This window comes from Odocoileus virginianus, chromosome 7 (assembly GCF_023699985.2).
Source record: "Odocoileus virginianus isolate 20LAN1187 ecotype Illinois chromosome 7, Ovbor_1.2, whole genome shotgun sequence".
In the NCBI taxonomy this organism is placed as follows: Eukaryota; Metazoa; Chordata; class Mammalia; order Artiodactyla; family Cervidae; genus Odocoileus; species Odocoileus virginianus.
The window spans coordinates 82,147,654-82,175,299 of record NC_069680.1 but is presented as its reverse complement, the minus strand read 5'-3'; the positions used below and the strand labels follow the sequence as shown (position 1 = coordinate 82,175,299).

Genomic DNA, 27,646 nt, shown 5'->3' with positions numbered 1-27,646 from the left:
GGAGAGAGGTCACGTGATCCATCCTCTGGCCTGGATATTGTTTATACAGAGTTGTTTCCATTGATATTTCAAGGATCATGTCTCTTTTTTGTTGTTGTTGAAAGAATTATTAGCACTTTTTTTTTTTTTTGGTAATTTGAGATTTGCATGTGGAGTGGGAAACTTGGTGATTTTCTAGCTATCCCTGAATTAGATCATTATAGCCTAGCTCCAGCAGTTTTAAATTGTTAGAATTTTTAAGATACTGGTTTATACTCATACACCCGTACACAGTTAACTTTCCAGAATACTTTTATGTATGTGAGTTTTTAAATATGCATCCCCATCATCCTTGGAGAAGGAAATGGCAACCCACTCCAGTGTTCTTGCCTGGAGAATCCCATGGACAAAGGAACCTGGGAGTCCATGGGATCGCACAGAGTTTACACGACTGAAGCGACTTAGCATGCATGCATCACACCTACTCCCAAAAAAGATGTGCACTGAGGAGTATCCGTGTTCCTATGGAAAGCAGCAGGGCCTCCTGATTTAAAAAGAAATGGAGGGGGCTTCCCTGGTGTCTGGTGCTTAAGAGTCAAGCTTCTACTGCAGAGGGCACGGATTCAATCCCTGGCCAGGGAGCTAAGATCCTGCAAACTGGTGGTGTGGCAAAAAGATAAATAAACATAATATTGTTAAAAGGAGTGGAGGAAGTTTGTTTTTTATTTGAAACACAAGGTGAGGGAGCACAGAGGCTGATAGAGTTGAATAGAGAAAAACACTCAATGCCTAAAACTAAGGGGAGGAAGTGAGAACTGGTACCATACCACCTCTTTGACAAGCAGAAATTGAAAGCCACGGGGAGGTGATGACCTCTTGGGTGTCCAAACGTCCTAGAGTGAAATTAATGGCAAGGGTATTTAGTAATATTTAATTATCTATTTGATTTATACATAAGATTGCAATAAATAGATAATAGATACCTAAAAGGGCTTCCCAGGTGGTGCTATGGGTAAAGAACCTGCTTGCCAGTACAGAAGACATAGAGATGTGGGTTTGATCCCTGGGTCATGAAAGATCCCCTGGAGAAGGGCATGGCAGCCCACTCCAGTATTCTTGCCTTGGAGAATCCCATGGATGGAGGAGCCTAGTGGGCTACAGTCCATAGGATTACAAAGAGTTGGACACAACTGAAGTGACTTTGTGTGCACATATGCACAGATCACTAAAAAAATCAGCTAGACAGACACTTATTGGACATTTTGGTTGTGACATGTGCAGCAAAATGAGTTTGGACAGTCCAGACAGTCCATGATGAGCTCTTCTAAAACCACAGTCAAATGAAAGGAAATGGATTACAGATTACTGTGTCTCCCACCTCAACTGGAATAGTTACATGGAATTTTTACATTTTGTAACATAAGAGAATTGCATAGCAGTTGTAAGTGTAAGCTTTTGATTTGTCCAGAGTTGCTCAAGGGAAAAAATTGAGACACTGATGTAGAGAACGGACTTGACACAGTGGGGAAAGTGTGGGCCGAATGAGGAAAGCAGCATCGACATAGATACAGTACCACGTGTAAAATAGATGGCTGGTGAGAATTTGCTCTCTCACACGGGGAGCCAAGCCTGATGCGCTATGATGACCCAGGGGAGGGGGGATGCAGCGAGGGAAGGGAGGCTCAAGAGGGAGAGGATATGTGTATAAAGGCTGATTCAAGTTGTTGTATTTCAGAAACCAACATAACATTGTAAAGCAATTTTCCTCCACTGAAAAATAAATAGAAAAATAAATAAATCCCTGCTCAGCTGGTTACTATATGACCTGGGACATTTTAGTTCATTTCTCTTAGCCTCAGTTTCCCCATTTGTAAAACTAAGTAACAACAATTTTGCAGACCTTTTGTGAGTAGAAAATGAAGTGATTTATGTAAAACACTTAGCCCAGTACTTGATACATAGTGATCATAAAATGGGTAAATTATGACACGTTTATTTATTTATTTATTTTTATTTGTGATGTTTCTTTTATTTAGTTATTGTGTATACAGCAAATGTTGATTGATGGAACAACACATGGGAATATTATGCTGAAAGATCTTCTTTAATAGATGAGATTTTCAAGTTTTTGGTTTGCTTTTTGTTTGTTTGTTTTATTCGTGCTTAATTTTTACAAAGAAGTGAATGGCTTATTGACTTACTGTGGTGTCCTGTCTAGGGTCCTGGGGACAAGGTCCAAGAAAGAGGCACGTAGTGTGAAGGCCACCACTAGAGGGCCTTTCCTTGGCGATAGCAATGAGGCAGCGACCCGGGAAGCCCTGGCTTTTATGGAGACCCAGCAGTCATGCTGTTCATTTGGGGGCTTCTAGAGGGCAAGTGAATAACAAGAACCCTACAAAAGCAACTGGTAGGAACCACTTCCACCAGAGATCTGGGAGCATGAAGGTGGATGTCAGCAGAGACACCTGGTAGGTTCCAGGCTAGGGAAACCAGATTGCTTCTAAGACCCCTCTCCACCTCTGCCATGCCACCCAGTTACCCTGATGGGGTATAAAAATGACATGATAGAGTGGAACATCCACTTTGTGACAGGAAACCAGGTAGAGTGGGAGGTGAGGGCTTAACAATAGCAACAAAACCCACCCGGAATCAGCACGGAGTCTTCCGATTCCCAGTGGAGCTTGAGACCAAAACTGATGGCTGGGCCTGCGTGAATGAGATGCCCATAAAGCCCTTAGAGCTCCTGGACCACACAAGTCCTGTGCATCCTTTCCACAAGGATGATGGCTGGGCGCCTGGATGATGCACTGTCATGAGATAAACGTCCTGGGGACCGGCTAGTCACTCAGGAATCGCCAGCCAGTGATGCAAGAGGGATGTCATTGCTTTTAATCAAGCATCCTTGGCCAGTAGCTTACAGTGGGTCAGAGTGGGAGCGGTGAGTCCAGTGCTTGCAGAGGTGAAAGCTGCCCCAGAAACCTGGGATCTGGGCCACTTCGGCCCAGCAGGGAAGCTTTCCCTGCTTCCCAGGGAGTCGGACCTCTCAGGACTGGGGCACCAGGGCAGGGGCAGAAGTCCCAAGCCTTTGTTTTCTTGTGGCAGCCTTGCTTCTCTGGACTTGGCATCGTCCTCAAAAGGAAAAAGAGCTGTCCAGGGCATCAGGCAGAATAACAACGTGCCCCCAGACTTCCAAAGAAGTTAATGCCAGCCTGGGAAAACTTTCCTTTTTTCTGACTCTTCTCATAAACCAGTAATTGAGGATTTTGCGCAGGGAGGAGGCTAACTCCCCATCCGAAGTCTGCAGCTCCCTGTTTAAACTTGTGAACCTCTGAGGCTAAGTTCTCAAGGCCTCGCCTCCCGTGCGCTGGTCTGGGCAAAGGACAGGGGCTGCCGGGGAGCTGCGGGCCGGCCCAGCGCCCCGACAGGAGGCAACCCTCGGGGCCGAGCTCCGAGGGAGGAAGCCGGGCTGCGGGGCTGGGCGGCCCGGGGCGGGGGCGGAGCAGGTGAGCCCGCGGGGTGGGAGCGGGGAGTGCACTTGTACGTGACGTTGGAGTTTGCGGCAACCTCGGAGCTAGAGGCTGTGCACGCGGGTGCGGAGTGGGTGAGCGGCCGGCGACCATGCGCTCCGCGGGGTGGCCGCCGCAGTGAGCCCTGCGCGGCGACGGGAGCCCGGCCGGCGGCCCCGGGAGGCAGGGCCGGGGCGGCCAGCAGCTCGCGCTCCTCCCCGGAGGAGGCCAACGGGCCCGCGAGGCGCGCTCCAGCCGGCCCCAGGATGTAGGCGATCGGCGGTGGCGCTCCTGCAGGCTGACGGCTCATCATGAAGAAGCACTCGGCCCGGGTGGCCCCGCTCAGCGCCTGCAACAGTCCGGTCCTGACCCTCACCAAAGTGGAAGGTAACGGACCGGGGCGGCGGGGCCTGGAGCGGGGATCCTCGCTCCCTGTTACCTGTGCCCCTGGGGCAGTGCTGTGCGCCTCCGGAGGTGGCTGCCCCGCTGCCCCGAAAGGCTGCAGGGAGGGGACTGCGGGCTGCCCACCCGGCTGCCTCCTGTCCGGCACTTCAGCTCCTTCGAGGCCTGTCCGGAGTCCCCTGGGTTGGGAGCATCACCCCGGCTCACCCCATCCCGCCCCCAGGCAGACCAGAGGCGTAGCTTAGAGAAGGCTGGCTGCCGCAGGCGGAGACATCCCGCCTAGCGCTCCGAGCCTTCCTCAGCCCACAAGCCAAGCGATGCCCCGCTCCGTGGCAGGGCCAGCAGGTGAGCGAAAAGCCACCAGCAGCCTGGAAAACGTTGCTTTCCCCCTCCTTAGGGGATCTGAGGCAGAGACCCATAGCGGCTCCGGAGAGCAACCTTACTCAGACCCAGCGGGCACTCAGATGGAGTAAAGAGGACCTTGCCTTTCTATGGGGGAAGGAGGAAAAGCAGCGAGAGACACAGCCTCAGCCCCCAACTCCTCCTCCCGGAGGCCGAGGCGGACTGACTGAGTCTCCTTAGGCCCGGTGAGGGCTGCGAAGGGCCCGTCAGCGGGTTGAGGAAAGCAGACCTCCTGTTCTAGAGCCTGAACTAAGGATCCCAGTGCAAACCTGGCTTATGCTATTCCCCTGTGACTGGAGCTTGGAGCCGGGACCTCTGTGATGGTTTCTGAGGACCCTGTATTCCCTCCCGAGCTCTTGTTTGTTACGGAGAGAGAGAATCAGGGAGAGGAGGCCAGCAGGGCACCTGCCAGTAGTCATCCTGGTACCATTGCCCCCATACTAGAGAGGAGGACTCAGGCCCAGAACGGTGGATGGACTTGTCCAAGACCTGCCATGGTAGGTGGAGAAGCAGGAATGGAATCTCAGCTGTTGGACAAAAAGCCATGCTTTTCAGAACATCACTTTGCACTAACCTGCAACTAACAATTTCGTATATTCTGTATATTTCTTAATACTTAACTATTTCTCATTTCCTACCTTTAGAAGATTGTTGGGATTTTTGGTTTGTTTTTTTCCTGCACATGGCTGTCTCTCCCTTCCCCTTCCCAATTTTAGGAAAGACTTGGTATGAGTGACCTACACCTGAATTTAGTGCATGTGTTGCCTCTGGGGCGGGGGTGAAAAAAAGTGAACATGTTAGTCGCTCAATCGTGTCCTACTCTTTTCAACCCAATGGCCTGTAGCCCGCCAGACTCCTCTGTCCATAGGATTCTCCAGGCAAGAATACTGGAGTGGGTAGCCATTCCCCATTGCATTTTCAAGCCTTCCTGAGGATCTTGCCCAGGGGTATAAGCAAGTTGGGGAGGGGAAGAGTTGGATATTTGTTTCCCTTGGAGAAGCTGGAAGTGTCTTCTTGTTCATGGGATCTTCATGGGAGGTGGCTCTGTCTTCACTGATTAAGTCAAATAGGTCGGCCCTGCTCTCTAGTTGTGGGGTACCTCCCCCAGGCTGGACCACCACCTTGGGCAGGACACCTCCCAGGGGGCACTCGGAGTCAGGCTGGGCATGAATGGCGAGGCCTCCGGAGCTGGGCACTGTGACCTCAAAGGTACTGCAGAAGGCAAGGGTGACTTGCCAGGCAGAGGTACCCCCCGCTCCAGCCAGGCCTAGGGTTGGCCTTCAAGGAGTAAAAATGGGGATTCCCTCCCCCAAGTCCCTTGGGGCTACTACCAGGTGAGCCTTGAGCCTACTCTTCACATGGATGACCTAGCACAGCCCAGGTTTGGTTTCTTAATTAACATTTGCACATAGATGTCTGTGGATAATGGGAAGTATATTAAACTAAGAATCAGACTGCTCAGGGGATCAAGACTCCCCCTTTGCAGTGTATAAATCATAAACACTGAGCCTCAGTTTCCTCAACTGTAGAACAGAACTAACAATCTACCTCAGGGGATTTTGGGAAATGAATGCAATCGGGTCAGTAGGTAGGTAGGCGACAATACCTGGCACATGCCTGGCACATAGTAGGTGCTTAATAAATGTTTGGCAATCCTCCAGTCACAGACTATCTCACACCTTTGGTGAACCTTCTTGCTGCTCTCACAAAGAGTACGTGTGTGGGGTATCTAGACATTTTGGAAGTATCTGGAAGCATCTGCAGAGTTCTAGGGATACTAGAAGGCCTCCTTTTTGTCTAGGACACCTGTGTGTGTGTCAGAAAAAGTCTGCAGGGCAGAGCTAATAAAACCTGCCCTGGGTATGCCTAGACTTCTATGTAGCTTTCTATTTGTCTGCTTTTCTTCCCTTGGTATTTGTGTTCAATTTGGTTTGGCGTCTATTTTTTGAAACCATTTCCATCTTGCGTGCTTGTTCTGGAAGTGTTGAATCATTTTGTTTTGCCGTGGATGCACAGGATAAGGTGGTCCCCCTTCTGTGGCTGTCTCTGTGTGGATGGCAGACAGGCTCCAGTGGTGGAAGGCAGCCAGCAAAGGATATTTATTAGCTTGTGTGGTGTGTCTTCTAAGGGGAGGCAGGAAAGCCCCAGCATGTGGTACATATAAAACCAAAATAGAAAATACAACTCTCGGTGGAACTCAAGCACAGGATGGTGGACAAGATGACTTCATTTGCTCAACAAATACCTCCCCTCATCCTGCTCTGTGTCCCCGGACGTGCCAATAGGAGCAATGCTCGCTTCGTTCTTTGAAGGAAGTTTCAGTTTAGTGGGAAAGAGACCCATACAATGAATAGGTAATCCAGTACAAGGTAGTAAGTTTTGGTTCAGAACTGAGGACAGAGAATTGCAGGGACACTGATAACTGGATAATCTGAGGCGGGGGAGGGGAAGGATTCCTGAGGAAAAGGAAGAGGCCTTCCTGAGGAGGAGGAGGAGAAGGGGAAGGCCTTCCTGAGGAGGGGGAGGAGGCCTTCCTGAGGAGGAGGAAGGGGAGAAGGGGGAGGCCTTCCTGAGGAGGGGGAGGAGGCCTTCCTGAGGAGGAGGAAGGGAAGGAGGAGGGGGAGGCCTTCCTGAGGAGGAGGAGGAGAAGGGGAAGGCCTTCCTGAGGAGGGGGAGGAGGGGGAGGAGGAGGAGGAGGCCTTCCTGAGGAGAAGGAAGGGGAGGAGAAGGAGGAGGCCTTCATGGGGAGGAGGAGGGAAGAAGGAGGAGGCTTTCATGAGGAGAAGGAAGAGGCAAAGGGGAAGGCCTTCCTGAGGAGGAGGAGGTTGGGGAGGAGGAGGCCTTCCTGAGGAGGAAGAAAAGAAGGAGGGGGAGGCCTTTCTGAGGAAAAGGAGGAGGAGGGGGAAGGGGAAGCCTTCCTGGGAAAGAGGAGGAGGAGGAGGAGGAGGAGGTTTTCCTGAGGAGGAGGAAGGGGAGGAGGAGGAAGAGGAAGGGGAGGATGAGGAAGAGGAGGAGGAGGAGGCCTTCCTGAGGAGGAAGAAAAGAAGGAGGAGGAGGTTTTCCTGAGGAGGAGGAAGGGGAGGAGGAGGAGGCCTCCCAGAGGGGGATATTTTTCTGTGGAGGAAGCCTTCTGAGGTAGAGTCCTTGCAATTGAAGTGAGAAAACCTGTCCGGCCGGGAGGGAGGGGAGGCCGGTTCAGGCAGAGGGAGGGTAAGTGCACAGGGCCTGCTGGAAAGCAGAAGGGGACTGCACCTGGGCTCCGGAAGGAGTTGCGTCTTGAAAGGGACTTCCAGCCAGGTTGATGGCGTCTGTCCTGTCTGACGGCACACCTTGTTTTTTTTATCTTCCTTTCCTGGTGTTTCCCCTGGACACAGACACTGAATATTGATCAGTAACGCATCTTTACTTGGATCATCTGTATTCACAACCAACTAATTCATGTTCAATAAAATTACAGTCAGCAGGAATTAATGTCTGAGAACAAGACAGTAAATTCCCCCAAGAGGCGCCATGGCCGCATGTGGACTGTACATGGACTGGGTTTGGGGCCCACCTCTCCTGCTGAACCAAGTGACTTTGACTTCATGATTAAAGCTCTCTGGGAATCAGTTCTTTCAAATGGAAATGAGGGTGATGATCTGTCTCTTGTAATAATGAGAGTAATAGTTTCCTGCTAATGAGCGTTATCGATAGGTTGCAGGCACTTTGTTTGGAAAGATGGCTACATAATCTCTTTGCCTTCCAAAAGGAGGAAGCATAATTACTGCAATTTACTGATGAGGAAACTGAGGCTCAGGGATTCACTCATAGAAGTTATGCAATGAGAAATCAAGGGTACTGTCAATTCCCCGGTGTTCCAGTGGTTAAGAATCTGTGCTTCCACTGAAGAAGTCCTGGATTCAATTCCTGGTAAGGGAACTAAGGTCCTATAAGCCACGTCATGGGCAATAAAAAATTCTTTTAAATAAAATTCTATTAGAAAAAAAAGGAAAAAGCAAGAGTGCCAGGCTGCACATGCATATTTGCCTGGCACTTTGTAAGTGCTCAGTACCTGTTTCCTCACATCACAATGTGACTTAGAGGTCTGGACCACTGCTATGGCTCACAGGGCCCACTACTGTTGGTATTACTGCTGCCTCTGCTTCAGGGCAGTCAGCCTGTCTCAGCCTCCCCCAGCCTCGATCTGGCTCCTTTGTTTATTTATGACTGTGTTAGGTGCTTGTTGCGGGCCCTGGGCTTCTTGCTGTGGTATGTTGCCGAGGCATGTGGGATCCTGGTTCCCCAACCAGGGATTGAACCCATGTCTCCTGCATTGGAAGGTGGATTCTTAACCTCTAGACCACGAGGGAAGTCCCTCTGTTTTTTGTTTTTTAAAAGATGTTTTCATTTATTTTACTTTTTGGCTATGCTGAGTCTTTGTTGATTCTAGGGTTTTTTTCTAGTTGCAGTATGCGGGCTTCTCACTGTGGTGACATCTCTGGTTGTGGAGCCTGGGCTTTAGGGCATGTGGCTTCAGTGGTTGCGTCTTTGGGCTCTAGAGCCCAGGCTTAATAGTTGTGGTGCACGGGCCTTGTTGCTCCGCGGCATGTGTGATCTTCCCAGATCAGGGATCAAACCCATGTCCCCTGCATTGGCAAGCAGATTTTTTATCACTGAGCCACCAGGGAAGCCACCTCCTTTGTTTTTGTTGAAGGAATAAGACTGTTATTCGGGGACATGCAGCCCTGAGGGTCAACCTTAGAAGCCTCTTGTCTTGAGAAGTATACTGCCAAAGGATCCCCATGCCCAAAATGTTTTCTAGGTTGGATCGCTCTAGACCTAAAACCTCAAGGACAAAAATCACTCCTGTATTGATCCAGTGTGTTACATAATATGTGCAAGAGAAGGAGCCAGATATTACTGGAGATGCCAAGAGGAGCCAGTTATAATCCTTGACCCAAACAAGTGAGAAATGTCGCAAAGAAAGATTGCATGTTGGAAGGTAATTTTTTTTTCTTGGTCGTGCCCACTGCATGTGGGATCTTAGTTCCTCTACCAGGCATGGAACCTGGGCCCTCTACATTGGAAGTACAGTCTTAACCACTGGACTACCAGGGAAATCCCTGAAGCTCACTTTTGGCCGGGACATAGATAGCCACTCTTGTCACTCTTACATTTGCTTTGTCAAAATGACATAATCTAACAGGACACTTATTTCCTGCTGAGCCTGGATGTGGTCTCAGAACCCTTCTCATCACTGAACTCCAGGTGATGATTATGTATCTTTTCAAACTGGTCTTCTGGGAGCATGATCGCAGCATCATGGTAGAGGCCACGCCTCTGCCCTCCGGTGCCATCATGTGCTATGCTTAGTTGCTCAGTCATATCCAACTCTTTGCGACCCCATGGACTGTAGCTTGCCAGGCTCCTCTGTCCATGGGGATTCTCCAGGCAAGAATACTGGAGTGGGTTGCCATGCCCTCCTCCAGGGAATCTTCCCAACCCAGGGTCTGAACCCAGGTCTCCTGCATTATAGGCAGATTCTTTACTGTCTGAGCTGCCAAAAAAGCCTAAGAACACTGGAGAGGGTTGCCGTGCCCTCCAACAGGGGATCTTCCCAACCCAGGGATCAAACCCAGGTGTCCTGCATTGCAGGCGGATTCTTTACCATCTGAGCCACTAGTGAAGCCCTGGTGTCATAGGTGGGAGGTAAGAACATGGGGTTCCAGGCAGAGGTGGCCCCGCAGACCAAGATGCAGGCTTAGGAGAGGGTAGCATTTGGCCGAGACCTGTGGGAGTCTGGGGGGGACAGAGCTTACGTTATCTAAAGAAGTCAGGGGAAGAAGGTCCAAGGTCAAGGCTGGCCACAGGCAAACTTGGAGGGCCTCTCGAACTCTGGGCCTGGGAGAGTAGACCGTAACTGGTAGGAAGAGGGAGGTGTGGAAGAGAAGGGAGACACCGTCTGCGTCTGGGATACATGGCTGTGATGTTCAGAATGAACCATGAAGGTGATTTCACCAATCACAATAAATATTTATAAAGGAATTAGAGTAGAATCAAAAACAGTCAAGTATATCACAGACAGAGTTGAAGTAGGAGGGCAGAAAGGGAGTCATCCTAGAGGACTCTAAAGACGAAGATGCTTTAAATTCCCTGGCAGTCCAGTGGTTAGGACTCTGCACTTCCACTTCAGAGGCACAGGTTCGATCCCTGTTCAGGGAACTACGATCCTGCAAGCCGAGTGATGTGGCCCCCCCAAAAAAATTAAATAAAAATAAATAAAGATTAAGATGTCATTGGCAGTCACAGCTAGGGAGACAGGGGACAAATTTAGACAAGATGAGAGTGAGGCCTTTGAGTGCAGGTGTCACATGTAGGAGGCAAGGACCTGGGAGAAAGAGGTGGTAAAGGCCGAGTGACAATCAGGTGGGAGACGGCATTGTGGGGATGAACAGGCTGGCCCAGAAGCCTGCTGGCCACAAACATTGGGGAGATGGAAGAGGCAGAACCCAGATCAAAGGGCATCATGGAAATCCCAGGAAGAAAACCAAAAAGGAGAAATTGTGATGCGGTATCAAATAGGGTCAAAGGAAGCAGTATTTGTTTTGTTTTTTGATCGCACTGTTCAGTTTGTGGAATCTTAGTTCCCTGATCAGGGATAGAGCCCTCGCCCTTGGCAGTGAGAGCACAGAGTCCTAACCTCTGGACCCCATGACACAGTTTTATAGAAACAGTTTTGCTGGTCCACAAACCAGATTGCAAGGGGTGAGTGTTTGGCAAAGGAGAAGAAAAGCAGAGGCCAGTAAAGGTGTTGGTCAGTAGGAGAGGTGAGGGAGTTAAGTTCTCTTTAGGGGAAAGGGGAGAGATTTGGGGAGAGCTGGTCAAAATGTTAGTCATTCACTTGTGTCCGACTCTTTGCAATGCCACGGACTGTCTATAGCCTGCCAGGCTCCTTTGTCCATGAAATTCTCGAGGCAAGAATACTGGAGTGGGTAGCCATTCCCTTCTTCAGGGCATCTTCCCAGGCCAGGGATCGAGCCTGCATCTCCTGGTCGGCAAGCAGATTTGTTATCACTGAGTCACCTGGGAAGCCCTAGGGAGAGCTGATGTTTCTGTAAATTGGAGGAAGAAGTCTGGTGCGGGGGCAGGTCTGGAGTTGCCCCAGGAGAGTGTGATTGAGGCAGCAGAAACTGGAGGCAGAGGGGCTTGGGAGGACAGACCAGGCCAGAGAAAGGATGGTTAGCCTGGCAGGAAGGGAAGAGATGAGATCAAAGACCTCAGAAATGTCGACTGCTGGGGAGGGAAGCCGAGGACCCGAGCTGGTGACTTGGATCTTCTCCGTAATGTACGAAGTGGCACCATCTGCCAGAAATGATGGATGGAGACAAAGGCTCACAGAGGTGAGACAGGATTTGGAGGAGCTGTGTGGGAGAGCCCAGGAGAGATATAACTCTTAAAAGCCTTTTTGGCAAGTGATCCATTCTCGCTGGTTAAGACACCGTGTCACTAAAGGGGAGTATGGAGGAAGAATGCCCTGTGGGCACAGGATGCTGGCGTTTCATGTCCTGCTTCCCTGCTAGCCAATTCTCACCTCCTGGAGCCTGGGCTTCTCTTTTCTGAAAAGAAAGGGGATTAAAGTAGATCTTCCATGGCTGTTTCAGGAAGAGTCTATGAGTCTAGTAAGTAGCTTACTCATTAGAAGGGACTGGTTTATCTGATGAAATCTCTTTACTATCAGAGAGCAAGACTGAGGGAACAAGACCCAGGGCAAGTCAGAAATTTGACCTGTGTGTGTGTGTGCATGAGTGTAAGTGTGGATGTGTGTGTGTGTGTGTGTGTGCGTGTGTCTTCATAGAGGAAGTACTGCATGCAAGCTCAGGCCTGTCTGACTGTTTTGTGACCCCATGGACTCTAGCCCGCCAGGTTCCTCTGTCCATGGGATTTCCCAGGCAAGAATACTGGTGTGGGTTGTCATTTCCTCCTCCAGGGGATCTTCCTGACCCAGGGATCGAACCCGAGTCACTTGTGCCTCCTGAACTGGCATGTGGATTCTTTACAACTGCACCACCTGGGAAGCCCCGTGTGTGTGTATGTGTGCTTGTATGTCTGTGTGTGTTCTTGTGTGTATGTGCACGCCTGTATTTGTGTATATGTGTGTACATGTGTGCATGCATGTGTGTGTGTGTGTGTTTCAGGGGTGGGATTTGGCATCTGGGCAGGAAGAGGAAGAAAAGTTAAATGAGCACTTAGATTCTATGAATATTCAGCAGCAGGAAAGCAATGGACTCCAGACAGCAGCCCCCCATGACGGGGGTACAGAAAGAGGTCTAGAAAGACCCCAAAGAGGAGTATGAAAATTTCCAGCTTTGCCTGGAGCTGGCCTGGGTGTTTCCACAACAAAGCCTCTCTGCCTGGGATGCGCTCAGCCCATCGCCCTCAGCCCAGGCAGAGGGGTGGAGCAAAGCCAAGGAGGACTTTTGAAACCTTAAGTTGACCGCACTTGGGTCCTTGAACAAGCACCCTCAGTCCTGCCTTAGAGATGGATATTACATGACTCTGCTGAGAACCGGATGTTCTAGAAAACTGCTTTGTGCATCAAGATGAGTTGTGCAACCGCCTAGGCCACCTGTTAAAATATCGCCCTGTATCCCTGCTCCCCTTCAGAGGAGGAGACTCCATGTAACCCTTCTTTCCTGGCGGGCTGTGCTGCCCACAGTCTGCCTTCCTATAACCCCCGTCTCCCTGTGAGGCACGACAGCCTGACTCCCACCACACAGACTTAAGAGGAGTGTGTACATAAGTTGGTATTTGTGTGGGGGTCCCAGCAGTGCAGGAATATCCCCCGATCTTTCCGGGGTGAATGCCTGCTGTGAACAGAGGTATGATGTGCCTGGGCAGGCGGTAGAACTCTGGAGGCTAACAGGCCACGACTGGCAGGCGCAGGGATTAAAACTGATCCCTTCCAGCCCAGGTGTCTTCAGACCACAGATCCAAACAGGCCCTGGCTCCCCTCCCAAGGTGGCCTCTTCCCTCCCCCAAGGCGCTAAGGGCATTATCTCAAGCTTACCTGTATCCATTCACCTTCTCAGAAGTCATATTTGCTTTGGGCTGTGAACATTCCAGAATTGTTTTAAATCCCCTGCAAGAGGCGGTGTGGTTTCGATATTGGGAGTTATTTGGGGACCTCTAAGGATGTGAGGAGTGGGGCGGAAGGGCCAGCACTAGTGTCTGTTCTCAGAGGTGGTGATGATGGCCAGGGAGCAGGCCAGATTTGGGGCTGATTCAGACTAATGCTGCAGCCAGGTGGAACTTCCAGTGAAGTTCCTTCCTTCAACCAGCTCCACCCCCTTTTAAAAAGCAGCCTTCCTTCACCTCCCAATTCTGTATCCACACCAGGGAAATAATTTTGTTTTTTAAAAACAACTTTGCAAAAAAAAAAAAAAAAAACAACTTTGCAGCTGCCATGTCGTCATCTATCTCTACATGTTAATCTCCAGGAATTATAGCAAAGGCTTAAGCAATTCAGAGATGTACCTCGTATTTCTAATGTAGTCATCCGTGGCAGTTATTCCTTTCTTTTTTTTTTTTAATGAATCTTGTATTTTAGAATTGTTGTTTAGTCGCTAAGTCGTGTCTGACTCTTTTGCGACCCCATGGACTATAGCCTGCCAGGCTCCTCTCTCCAGGGATTTTTCAGACAAGAATACTGGAGTGGGTTGCCATTTCCTTCTCCAGGAGACCTTCCCAACCCAGGGATCAAACACATGTCTCCTGCATTGCAGGTGGATTTTTTACCACTGAGCCACTGGGGATGCCCTATTTTAGAACAGTTTAGATTTACAGAAAAGTTGCAGAGAGAGTACAGAGAGTTCTTATATACTTCACATCCAGTTTCTTCTGTTATTAACATCTTCTATTAGTATGATACATTTATCACAATTAATGAGCCAACATTGATGCCTTATTATTAACTAAAATTCATATCTATTCAGATTTCTCTGGTTCTTACCTACCATCTTTTTCTGTTCTACGATGCTGTCTAGCATGCCATATCACATGCCTCTTCAGTCTTCTCTTGGTTACGATATGGCGGTATTTCTTCTAAGAAGTTATCACAGTAAATACTCATCCACAGCTTGTCACCACTTCCTGCACAGTGACAGCCCTCGGTCTGTGCCTCACACCTTCACAAGCACAGTGCACTCCCCACTGTAACACCCTCAGGCCAGTCTGCTCAGGCTGCCATGACAAAGTACCACCGCCTGGATGACTTAATAGACATTTATCTTCTGAGTGTTCTGCAGGTTGGAAGTCCAAGATCAAGGTGTAGGCAAAGTTGGCTTCTGGTGGAGGTGCTCTTCCTGGCTTATAGACAGCCACTTCTTTGCTGTGTCCTCCTTCAGCTTCTCTCTATGTGCACAGGATGAGCTCCCTGCTGTCTCTCTTCCCATAAGGCCACCAACCCTATCAGATCAGGGCCCCACCCTTATGACCTAATTTAACCTCTATTATGACTTTAGAGGCTTCAACTGCAAATGCAGCCATTGGAGGTTACAGTCTTAATGTATAAATTGAAGGAGGACATAGACACTCAGCTCACAAAAGTCTTCATTTCATGTTGGTGAACCCCAACCCAGAGTTCCATACACACTCAGGACGCTCCAAATTAAAAATAGAGTCTGTCCTTTTGAAAACTTAAAGCCCCTCTTTAGTGATTGGCAGATGTGACCAGGGTGGTCAGCACCAATCACTTCCAAAGGGAAGAATAAGGATGCTGTTCATTCCTCTGGGTACTTTGGGGTCAGACAGATGCTTGGATTTGCATTCAGCCCCTCACTACTCTGTGACCTTGGGAAACTAACTGTGAGACCCTCAGCTGTCCTGCAAAGGAAGAATAGTCATACTCTGCCAACATTAAGGCAAGGTTTTGAAAAAAGGTGTGTAATCTCCTGGCAGAGAGCATATTTACTGTATGTTTAACTGTCACATGGGGAATTCCCTGGGGGTCCAGTGGTTAGGACTTCACGTTTTCACTGCCAAGGGCCTGGGTTCAATTCCCTGGTTGGGGAACTAAGATCCTGCAAGCAGTGCAATGGCATGACCACACAGTCTAAAAAAAATTTAAAAAAAACAAAAAACAACAAAGCTCATCACTTGCCCTTTGCTTCCCTGTGCCCTCTTCTTCTCCCTTACTCAGGGTCAGCTTTAATTATCTGTGGAGTCCATCTTTCCCAGGGCCCATTGCCAGACAGGAGTGTGACTGAGCCTTCATCATGCATGAATAGTGGGAATATTTTCTGACCCAAAGGCCAGGGATACAAACAGATAGTTTGACAAGTGCAGGTGGGCATCATACATCAGGATATGTGACATCAGGATTTCTTTGGGGACACCCAGGGCCTGGGGTGGCCTTACACATGTGGCAGCCTTTTCTTCCCTTCCCTCCAAACCACGTTGTAAAAGAAACAGTCACACGCAAATTCACTGAGCAAGTATTTAATGAGTAGATGAGGTAAACAAAACCCAAACTGCATATTTGGGAGATGAATTACACTTGCAAAATGGCCATAAACAAAAGCTTTCTTCCAAGCTCCTGATTTTATAAAAGCTGTTTCATTGGGTGACGAGGCCCAGAAAGGATATATGCGTCAGTGATCAGCAATTGGGAAAATCGTTCATCAAGCCCTCTTCCCTGGGCAATCCAGAAAAAGAAAAGGGTAGGGGCTCTGTTCCCAGAGCAGCCATCAACCGTGTCTTGTGTGGGTCAGTTTGGAGACATTGACCCATCTACGACGTGGATACCGTAAACCCCAACACTTGGACAGACAAGCTCCCCTAGGAAAGGGGGTGTGTCTGCCCTATGCCTCACGGTACATGTCAGTAAATCAGCTAAAACTTTAACTAGTCCATCTAAGAGAAATGAAAACATATCTGTACAAAGACTTAAAGTAAGTCCCCAACATACAAACAAGTTCTGTTCTGAGAGTGCATTCTTAAGTCCGATTTTTTCCTAAGTCCAACGAAGATAGCCCAGGTACCCAACTAACACAATGTGCTATATTGCACTGTACTGTAATATGTAATAGGCTTATAATACTTTTCACACAAACAATACATAAAAACAAGCAAAAATAAAACATTTTAACCTTACAGTACAGAAACCTGAAAAGTACAGTAGTCCAGGATAACAGCTGGCATACAGGGTCTGGCATCAAGTGAACAGGCAAGAAGAGTTACTGCCCGGAGGAGGGAGTGGAGGTGGGAGATGGTAGAGCTGAAGGATCATCAGCGATAGGAGACGGAGGGCAGGCTGCAGTGTCTCTCACACCTGACATTGATGGAACGCATGTTCACATCTTTGAAAGTTTGCAACTTGCAGGTTCATATGTAGGGGACTTACTGAATATATGAGTGTTCATAGCAGTGTTATTCACAGTAGCCAGAGAACTAGAAACTGTACCCTTGGCCATCAACTGATAACTGGATAAGCAAAATATAGACTAGCCATATGCCCTATTATCCAGTTGTAAAAAGAATGAACTCCTGATGCATGCCATAAGTGCCATGGAGGAACCTCAAATACATTATGCCGAGTAAAAAGTCAGATGCAAAAGTTGACAAATTTGTATGAAAAAACCAGAATAGGCAAATCTGTAGTGATAGAAGATTTGTGGTTGCCTGGGATGGGGGCAGGGGACTGGGGAGTGACTTCAGAGCACACATGAGGACCCATTTTGAGATGATGGAAGTGTTCTAAGACTGGATGGGGTGATAGATTCACGATTCTGTAGATCTACTAAGAATTGTGAATTGCACTTCTGAAACAAGTGAATTTTACAGTTAGGAAAATTAGTCCTCAAAAACAACTTTGAAAAATTAACCGTGTAGATCTTACTGATGGAGGTGTCATGGGGCGGTCTCTTCTCCTGTTCTCTTCAGGATGATAAGCCCTCCACTTCCAGGAGGCTGGGACCAGGCCAGCCCGTAGGTTGTCCTTGAGTCCAGCTGTGAGTCCCTTATCCCTGAGACAGTGACTCTTGCACTTTCTAAGTGCAGAACTTCCTGGCTACTTCTTCAGAGAAAGAGTCAACAAGGGTCTGCTTTTTCTAGGGGACCTCAAGAAAGAAGTATTTGTGTTCTGTCTCTCTATCTTTTTTGGCTGTGCTGGGTCTTTGTTGCAGCGTGTGGACATTTCTCTAGTTGTAGAACACAGACTCTAGAGCCCGCAGGCTCAGTAGTTGTCAAGTAGAAGGCCAGTGGGATCTTAGTTCCCTGACCAGGGATTGAACCCACATCCCCTATGTTGGAAGGTGGATTCTTAATCACTGGACCACTAGAGAAGTCACTATTTGTGTTCTCTCAGAAGCTTGGAAGAGCCATTTTATGGGAATTTGAAGTTTATAGTGAGTGATTTTCCAATTTTCTTGCTTTCTTGTTTGAGAAATGCCTTTCACTAATTAAACCTAAAAAGCCCTCAATTCATAATTTTCTCAGCAAAAAACAATGGACACCTCATGGGACAGAGGACTTGCCTGGGTCCCCGAATGAGTTAGCCACTGAACCAGAGCTCCAAGAGTTTCCTTCTGCTAGGTAGGGACACAGCCTCTAGGTACTGCTTGACCAAAGAGTGCAAATTTTTCTAGATCCCTTATAGGAGAGAAGTATCAGATGTGATTTTGCAGGTAGGACTAATGTATGGTTCCAGTAAATTGCCTGACACTGAACACTGGCTCAAACAGTAGAGTCCACCTGCAATGCGGGAGACCTGGGTTCAATACCTGGGTCAAGAAGATCCCCTGGAAAAGGGACTGGCAACCCACTCCGTTACTGTATTATAATATATAATATTATAATAATCATTGGCTTCCCAGGTGATGTTAGTGGTAAAGAACCTACCTATCAATGCAGGAAACTGAAGAGACATGGGTTCGACCCCTGGGTCAGGGAGACCCCTGGAGGAGGGCATGGCAGCCCACTCCAGGATTCCTACCTAGAGAATCCCATGGACAGAGGAGCTTGAAAAGCTATGGTCCATAGCATCACAAAGAGTCAGACACAACTGAAGCAACTTAGCATGGATGAACACAGCTCAGGATGGAAGTTTACGCACAGGTGTGGTTATATCTTAGCATGCCATGGAATATGCGTTGTGTGTAAGAGAACACTCTCCCTACACACACACATACCTTTCTCCAAAATGCTCAGTGGAAGCAGCTCCAGTGACAGTAATTGGGAAACGCCCACCTGTCCCCAAGGTGTTTCGAGTGAATCAAGTGGTGTAAACAGGATGACTAGAAACAACATAGCCAGAGGGAGATGCATGACGCCACAATGACCACATCTGTCAGTACAACGGTGGGGTCAAAATGTATCATCTCCTTTGCACTGAGCCCAGAACCCTTGGCTCAAGTGCAAGGTTAGGATGGCCAATTCAAGATCATAACTAGAGGGCTTCTTAGTGGGAAGGGGGTGTTGGCGAGTGAGGGTGACATAAAGAGTATTTTAGTTGTGTCATCATGGTCAGAGGAGCTGAGACAGGATGCAGCATGAGGCTCATTCAGCCCTGATTTCTTTGAGACACTCTGCAGTGCCCTTTCAGGGGTGATGAGGAGTGACAACAAACACTTGGTTACTTGTGTTGCTGTGACCAAGAAGTCACTGGTACAGAGGAATTCACTTGTAATTTAGGAGGGGAGAGAAAATAAATCAGAATTTCTTGCACAGGAGTATACAAGAGGACTTTGAAAGGGTAAACTGGCCCCCTCAGTGTCATTCTTCCTTTCTGAAATCTAGCATCAGTTGGATAGCTGCTGAAAATGACCTTGAGAATGGTAGCATGGGATGGGATGCATTTGCTGCCTTTCAAATATGGAGAATAAACACGTCTGCTAACCAAATTCATTGTGTCATTCTATCTTTATTCTTTAATTTTATCTGTTTGTTATGGACACTGGGGCATGTATATTTACTTCCTAGAAAAAGTAAATTCCAAAATCTGAATTTGCTAAAGTCTTTTCTGCTAGCCTGGCAACTTCTCCTGCTGTGTATCTGGCCAGAGCAAGATTGGGCATTGCAGTGGCACAAGGCAGTGGTGGATTTCAGAGCTCACCATCTTCCTCACCACTCTTGGGGCAGACCAGGTCCTGATCCTGATCTTTGCTTCTCTTGTTCTTCATCCTTTCTATCCTGAAAGACCCAAGCCAAGCTTCTGCCTCCTCTGATCTTTCTGGGATCACAGCCACACTGGTGTCATTCTCTTCAGAGTTTGCCTTACAGTCAAAATTTCTCCATTTGTAACTGTTCTGTAATTCTTTCATAGATCTGTTTTGTCACTCCCAGATAGACTGCAAGTTCCTGAAGAGCAGGATGTAATCGTGTTTTATATTTATTTATTGACCACCCAAAGTTCTTGGCACAGGACGGATGCTTCATGGTAACTTCCTTAGCAGATTGAAATGCTCCTTGGATGTGTTGCAGTATATGCAGCCCTGTGAGATTTAGAAATACGTGCTCTTATGCATCCGGTTAGATGACTGCTGGCCAAAAATACAGTATAATCCCAGTTTTGCTGTGTGTGAATGTGTATGTGATGTGCAAAGATACAAATTTTGCTGGGGAAAATGCAGCACAATGTCCAGTGATATCTCTAGGTACTAAGATTCAAATAAGCAGTGCATTGTTTTTATTTATACTATGAAATACTTTTGTAATGATTCTGTAAAGAACATTTTGAGTTTGCATGAGGTAGGTCTAGTTTAAAAGAAGTATTAGGATTGAGTGAGGTAATGAAATTGGTAAGTGATTTATCACTATATGAGACTCCAGGCCATGAAATGGAAAGTTTGCAATGTATTGGGTTTGAATACCTCTAATTCTTTATGGTTTATTCCAGTGTTTCCAAAAGTGTATTCTAGGGGACCCCAGTCCTACCACAGGTATTCTGTTGAAATAATATGGGAAGCACACATTCTCTAGCTGCCTTTTGGAAATCTACTACATCTATTAGTCCTGTAGCAAAAGAACCTGTTTTCCAAACTTCTGATCATGGGGTCCTTCTTTCTGATAATTCTGTACCTGTTAATTGCATTATACTTAGGGAAACATAGTTCTATCTTATTTTTTAATAATGGAGTTCAGAATGTCTTTATTTTGCATGTGTATTATCAATATGCCCTGGTCAAATGAACCAGAGAGGTTAAAAAGTTGGATATAATTTCTTTAATCCAAATAGATAAAGACATTTTAATAGTACAATTTGTTAAAAGAGAAATTTAATTTTATATTTTTTATGAGCTCAATTTGTTTTGTTTATTTGGGTGGTTCCCCCACCACCACCCGCACCTGCAGCATGTGGGATCTTTCCCCAACCAGGGATTGAACCCACATCCTCTCCATTGGAGGGCAGAATCTTAACCACTGGACCACCAGGGAAGTCCTAACAGTACAACATTACATGATTTGGTGATTTTTTTCCTTCATTGTAACACTGCATAGCATCAGTCATAGCTTCATTCTTTAAGTTTTCAAACTTAATTGGCCATAATGCAAAACTGGATGAAAAAACATGTTAGGAGCCTGAATTTTTTTTCAGCCTCCTCTAGGTTCTATTCTTAAATGGCCAGTTCATACTGTGAAACTGCATTTCCTTTCTATGTGGACATTTTTTTTTTCATCTCCGTAATTATCTTCTTGGTATGAGTTTCTGATAGTTGATGCTGGTGGTCAAGGAATCTCCCAACCCTAACACTGCTTGAACACTCAGTGGTGACGGGTTGCAGAGGCTCACCCCCAAATGTCAGGGACTTAGTGTACAAACTAAAACATGTGTGCTTCTATCTGAAAATGGAAGTTGTAGTGATTCACTGTGAACAAAGTCACAACGTCCTAGTGGGAGGGTATCAGGCAGAAGGAGAGGGATCTTCCTTGCTTTTGCCCCCTCTGCTTCTCCCCTCTCTGCAGCCCATGCCAGAAACACACAACTTGTTGGAAGCTCAGAGGTGGTCAAGCATGTGGTTTTCCAAGTGCTTTCTGACTCAGATATATGCACACATGAAAAGAAAGAGGAGGAGGAAGAATAAATATTAATAAAGCAGGTACAGGAGCACAACATATTTACTAGATGGTGTCAAGGATTTGGGATCAGTAAAGGGCATTTTATCTCTCCTTGGCCAGCTACAAAGGCTTTGGGTTCAGTTCAGTTCAGTCGCTCAGTCGTGTCCCACTCTTTGTGACCCCATGAATCGCAGCACGCCAGGCCTCCCTGTCCATCATCAACTCCCGGAGTTTACTCAAACTCATGCCCATCGAGTTTGGATTACCCTTGGCTAAAAGTGATACAACCTGGGACTTCCCTGGCAATCCAGTGATTGGGACTCTGCACTTTTACTGCTGAGGGCCTGGATTTGATCAGGAAATTAAGATCCCACAGGTTGCATGGTATGGCCAAAAAAACACAAAAAAGAGATACAGCCAGACTTGGCAATTAATGCTACGATTAGCTAACACCTATATAATAGACTGGAGTTTCCCATGTGACTCAATAGTAAGGAATCCACCTGCCAATGAAGGAGGCGAGGGTTCAATCCCTGGGTCAGGAAGATCCCCTGAAGAAGGAAATGGCAACCCACTCCAGTATTCTTGCCTGGGAAATCCCATGGACAGAGGAGCCTGGTGAGCTACAGTCCATGGGGGTCGAAAAGAGTTGGACGTGACTTAGTGACTAAATAATAACAACATATAATAGGCTACCTTGAATCAGAATTTTTCCTCATAGAATTATAGTTCTGGGACTTTCCCTTGGTCCAGTGGCTAAGACATCACACTCCCAATGCTGGTAGCTGGGTTCGATCCTTGCTGCTGCAACTAGAGTTCTCACATGCTACCATGCTATGTTTAAAGTTACCAAGATCTTGAGTGCCACAACTAGGGTCTGGCATGGCCAAATAAGTAAATAAATATTTTTAAAAGAATTATTATATTTCAGACAGTATAATATATAAAACTTGGTTTCATAGTATTAGAGCTATTAAAATTACAATTAAGTTTAAACAGCGTCCATAGTGTACCATTTGACCCCAATATACTCTGTACCCATCTCCTGCACCACTATAGGTTCTGCCCTCTTTCAGCTGAGTGCCTGGCTGAACATATAAAAGGCAAGTAGGCCATCTCTTGGAAATTCGCCCCCATCCATGGTCACACCTTACACAAGTTACAGTTCTGTTTAAATTTCCAGCTGACTGACCTGCACACAATCATGAATGGAAACCAAACAGTGGAAGAGAATGCCTTTTCCGTTTTCTCATGGTCTGTGGGAACAGTGCTGCTGCAGCCTTGCTTCCAGAAGTCACACGGCCCTCCAGCACATCGTCCGAGGGCTTTCAGAGCACCAGCTGCCAAAGGCTGTGGTTTTTAAGTAACACTTCACAGTGGGACTGACGGCCATCAGCTAGGAGTCAGTAAGAGCGAATAGAGGAGCAGGAGGTTTGTTGTTCATTCACTCCTGTCGTACCTCTCTGCGACCCATGGACTGCAGCACGCCAGGCTTCCCTGTCCTTCCCCATCCCCCAGTGCTTGCTCAAACTCATGTCCATGGAGTCAGTGATGCCGTCCAACCATCTCATCCTCTGCCATCCCCTTCGCCTCTTGCCCTCAGTCTTCCCTAGCATCAGGGTCTTTTCCAACAAGGGACAGATATATATTTCTCTTTTTTTTTTTTTTGGCCACACCCCACAGTCATGTGGGATCTTAGTTCCTAGACCAGGGATCAAACCCACACCCCCTACATTAGGAGCACAGAGTCTTAGCCACTGGATCACCAGGGAAGTTCCAGGACAACCTGTTTTTGCTCTGCATGCAAAAGAAAGTGAGTCTGTTGGCATCCGTGCCCTTAAGTGACAGGCAGGGAGGAGCTTCTGTCACTGTAATGGGAGCTTCTAGAGGTCAATGCTTGTGACCTCAGGAGGGAATCCCCAGCCCCTAGCACTGCCCAGCGCTGGGACTGCACATCAGTCCCTGTGAGCTGAAATACTGGTGCGATATTTGGAAAAAAACATCTCAGCCACTCTGCGTTCTGGAGAAATGTTTCTGCTTCTCCAGGTGTACACAGAGATCACCTGCTGAAATACACAATCTGATGCCAGGGTTCTGGAGATTCCTTATTGCCAGCAAGCTGGTGGTGGTGCTGATGCTGCCAGCCCACGACTGAACCATCTTTTGGGGTTCAAGCTTCTAGAGGATTCTAGAGGAAGTGTAAGACACGACTTGGCGATAAAACAACAACAGCAGCAATTTTAGAGGATAAGAAAACCAGAGACAACGTCTTCAACTTTTGTTTCAGGAAGCTGCCTCCAGGCCCCCATTCCCCCATCCACACCCTCCTCCGCAGGGTGGCAATAACAATAGCAGTGGGGGGTCGGTTACCTTCTTGGCATCCCTCTAACCCCAACCCCGTTCAGCCTGGCCACGTGAAGGTGTGGGGCCCCCAGTTAACCTCTCCCTTCTCTGCCGCCAGGGGAGGAGCGCCCCCGGGACTCCCCGGGCCCGGCGGAGGCCCAGGCGCCGGCGGGGACCGAGGCCGGTGGGAGACCGAGCCGCCGCTGCTGGAGATGCTCCCGGGCGCAGCTCAAGAAGATCTTCTGGGGCCTGGCGGTGGTGCTGTGCGTGTGCGCCTCCTGGGCGGGCGCCACGCAGCTCGCCAAGCTGACCTTCCGGAAGTTCGATGCTCCCTTCACCCTGACATGGTTTGCCACCAACTGGAACTTTTTATTCTTCCCCTTGTACTACGCGGGGCACATCTGCAAGTCAGCGGAGAAGCAGTCAGTGAAGCAGAGATACAGGTAGGCACCTCCGCTGGGATCCTGGCTCAGCACGGGACTGCTCTCCCGAACGCTGATGCTGCCGGGAGGGTGATGAGATGGGCCAGCAGACACAGTAGGGAGAAGCCACCGTGTCACTCATTGTCTTAGTGAGGTTCCAGGATCGGAATTCATTCCCCTCAGAAGTGGTCAACAGCCTTCCTCTGCCTCTAGCCCTTCAGCCCTAGGAGCTCCTTTCTAGCAGGCAGGAGAAGGCAGCAGCTTCCAGAGATGGGCTGTGGTAAGTCCCCAGAAGGGGTAGAAGCGGGAAAACTGTATGGCTCTGTATCCGCCTCAGACTGGGCTGAGCCCAGTCCACGGAGCCCTGTGAAGTGGCTACTCCCTGTAACTTACCTTCTCGACCCCGCGGATGCTCATGGCGAAGACTTGATTACTCTTTTCCTCTGGACACAAGCCATTTCCTGTTTTGATTATGTGGTTGGAGGGGGGTGTCTGAATATCTGGCAGTGTTGCCATCCATGTCAAAGCATTGTCTGATCTCTGTTGACTGTATTTACGCAAGCATATTTTCCCATTGATATGACCTCCCTTTAAAAGAGGTCAGAAGTCCAGATGCCAGCGCTCTGCCACCATGTACAGCAGGGTGCCCCAACCTCCTCCAGAGTCAGATGCTTAGTGTTGGCCCTGGGGTATCATCTATGCCCATCCCTAGATCTCATGGTCTCCCAAAGCTGAGGTCCTCTGTGACTATGTCAAGGACCTTACTGTTGGCCCAAATCAGATCTACTCAGGAAAAAAAAAACAAAAAACAACAACAACAGGAGAGAATACTGGCCAAGGTGACCAGGTGGGCCTGGGGAATTTATCTTTCATCAGCTTCAGAGGTGGAAAAAAATTTGGAAGTTGAGGGTTGTTTATTCCTTCACCACTGCCTTCTCTCCACCCCACCCCCTTACTTCCACCCACCAAACCCCCTACACAGTCACCGTGTCCCATTTACCATTTGGTTCAAACTTCAGCCCCAGTCTAAAAAGTTGCCTTTAGAAGTTGCAAGGTAGCTAAAAACATCATTGAGTCCGAGGAGTAAAGAGGTTTTAGGAATGAAGGTTATACTCTGATCAGAATTTTTTTTCTGAGATTCTACCATTTTGTCAATGTCTAATTCAACTTGGAGGTGTGAGGCGCCAAAGTTTTTGAATGTTCTGAGATAATTTGGACTGGCTCCTTTAAAAGGCCAAGCGGTAAGTCAGAGCACTCTTTCTAGAGGAAGGAGCACTGGTGAGCTTGGAATGACCAGCATCCCTTAGTGGAAAGGACTGAAAGTGAGTTCTGGAGACAGGCATGTGGCAGCCTGGGACTCAGAACCGGAGCCCAGGCCTGGGACATTGTCAGTGTTGACTTAAGTCAGTGGCTTCATGGCCCAGCCAGAAATCACTCAAGAGGCACTTAATGTACCTCTTCTGAACAGCAGCTAAAAGCAGACTGAAACAGATGGGTTTAGAAACTTTAACAGAGCCCCAGATTGTCCCAAAGTCAGGAGAGAAATAATGGCCTGCTTTTAGTCACAGAGAAAAGCAAATATTCAGTAAATAATGCATTAACAGTAAAGTAGCCCTGAGTGTATTCAGCTTGTAATTAGGAGTTTGCCTTTCTTTAAACAGAGTAGGATAGTATGCTGCTGCCTCTTGCCAAATGGGTATATGTGCCCTTTCTTCATGGAGAATTACTGGAGGGAAGATGAAATGATCTTTTTCTGCTTTGTTCCAACATGTGGATTCAAAGAGGTCATCCCTGAGAGGCAACACCAGCCACTGCCCTAAGCATGTGTCTTTAACATAACGCTCGCCTTGGGACAAGACTGGCATCGCTGGCCATTTAGTGCAGGTCCAGCACCATTAATTAATTGTGCTGAAAGCAACACAGAAGGAACCAAGCTCAGTTGGTTAAAAGGTCAAGGTAGGGGGAAAAAATGAAAGATCACTGAAGCAGATTAAACATAGAAAGATGTCACAACTTGATTTCAGCTTATGGTCTGCCTGTTAAAAATATCTGGGAAAAATCAGAAGAGAATCATAGTGATTATTATGTCAGCTGGAGAGCACTGGAGGGCAGGGGGCAAGACCATAACTTGATTAGAGAAGCCAGGTAAAACCTTGCCCAATTTCTGTACTAATGCTGAGCTCACCACTTAAAAAAAAAAAATCTTTCTGGTTATAAATTGTGTTCTGCTTGTGTCTAAACAGAGCTGCTGATTTTACCAATCAATGATTGGACATGTCAGTTAATCTAGGCACACCACTAGAGAAGTGAAATATTCTTTCTCAGAAAAGGGAGAGGAAAATGTTAACATCACATACTTTACCTAGAAACTCATGACTATGTCACATCTCAAACTGGGAGTTCTTTTTTTGGCTGTTTTTTTTTTTCTTAATTATTGATGTTTAGTTGATGTACAATATTATATAAGTTTTAGGTGTGCAATCTAGTAATTCACAGTTTTTAGAGGCTATACTCCATTTATAGTTATTGTAAAATATTGGCTCTTTCTCCACATTGAACTGTATATTCATGTAGTTTGTTTTATACCTAATAGTGAGGCCAAATCAGGCCTCCATACCCCAATACCAAATTAAATCTCAGAGACAGAGTTTTGGGTGAAGTAGAAAAAAATAGCTTTATTGCTTTACCAGGCAAAGAGGACCACAGCAGCCTAATGCCTTCAAAACTGTGTGTCCTGACCTGGAGGGCGGGGTGAGGAGTTTCATCTTAATGTTTCAGAGAGGATATGATCAGCTCACGAGCATTCTTCTGATTGGTTGGTGGTGAGGAAAGTGGGAGTCAGCTTCATCATCCTTCTGTTCCAGTTGGTCTGGGGTCTACATGCTTGTGGGCAGCATACAGTTAACTTCTCCCACCTGCTGGGGTTTTCAGTGTCTGCAGAATGGCTCAATCATATTTTCCTGTGCATCCCTTGAGGGGAACCAAGACCCTGCCCCACGGCTGCACTGCTGTTTCTTGCCTGTTCCTTCCTCATCTCCCAATCCCCTCCTTTCTCTGATTAGCATCTGTTTGAACCTGCTCATTGGACCTCAGGGGAGGCCATGGAGGCTGAATGCAGCCTGTTTCCTGTAATCAGAAACTGGGGGTGTTGACTTAAAAAATAGTGACAACCTAAAAGTTGAGAGTTACGTTTTATTCAGCAGGGATTTTTAGGACTTCAGGGCTGGGAGACAGAATCTCAAGTGACCTGAGAAAACTGCTCCTAGGAGCCAGGGTCGGGGGGGTGGGAGTGGGATGGAGGCAGCAAGGTGGGGGTGGGCAGTGTCAGGTTGTATAGAAGATTGCAACTAAGGGCAAGTAGTCTGAACATCAAAAGTATTTTTGTGAATTAAAGAAAACTAGATATCCCAAGTTAAGGAATTTACCACTTTTCTATGTATGGAAAAGATGCAAGAGTCTGGGGTCACTGAAATCACTCCTTTCATATGCATCTCAGCTATCCTGGGGCCCGTATCCTGTTTCTTCACATCGTGAGTTCCTCGGTGCTCACCACAGGGAGTG

The 27,646-nt window shown here is 47.6% G+C and overlaps 1 protein-coding gene and 1 non-coding gene across 3 annotated transcripts in view; both read left to right on the top strand.

Annotated features, from left to right (window-relative positions):
- The window catches only part of SLC35F3 (solute carrier family 35 member F3), a 412,819-nt gene that overhangs the window by 263,504 nt on the left and 121,669 nt on the right, over positions 1-27,646 (top strand). The window contains exons 1-2 of one of the 2 annotated variants that reach the window (XM_070471074.1): positions 3,499-3,872; positions 23,782-24,106. In XM_070471074.1, the coding sequence (XP_070327175.1) occupies positions 3,797-3,872; positions 23,782-24,106 (401 nt within the window). In that variant the 5' untranslated portion in view covers positions 3,499-3,796. Of the gene's footprint in view, positions 1-3,498; positions 3,873-23,781; positions 24,107-27,646 lie in introns of those variants that run through there. The other variant, XM_070471073.1, reaches the window with a different exon arrangement.
- On the top strand, positions 10,419-10,490 carry TRNAG-UCC (transfer RNA glycine (anticodon UCC)). Its single transcript has one exon. It is a non-coding gene; the product is annotated as a tRNA-Gly (tRNA).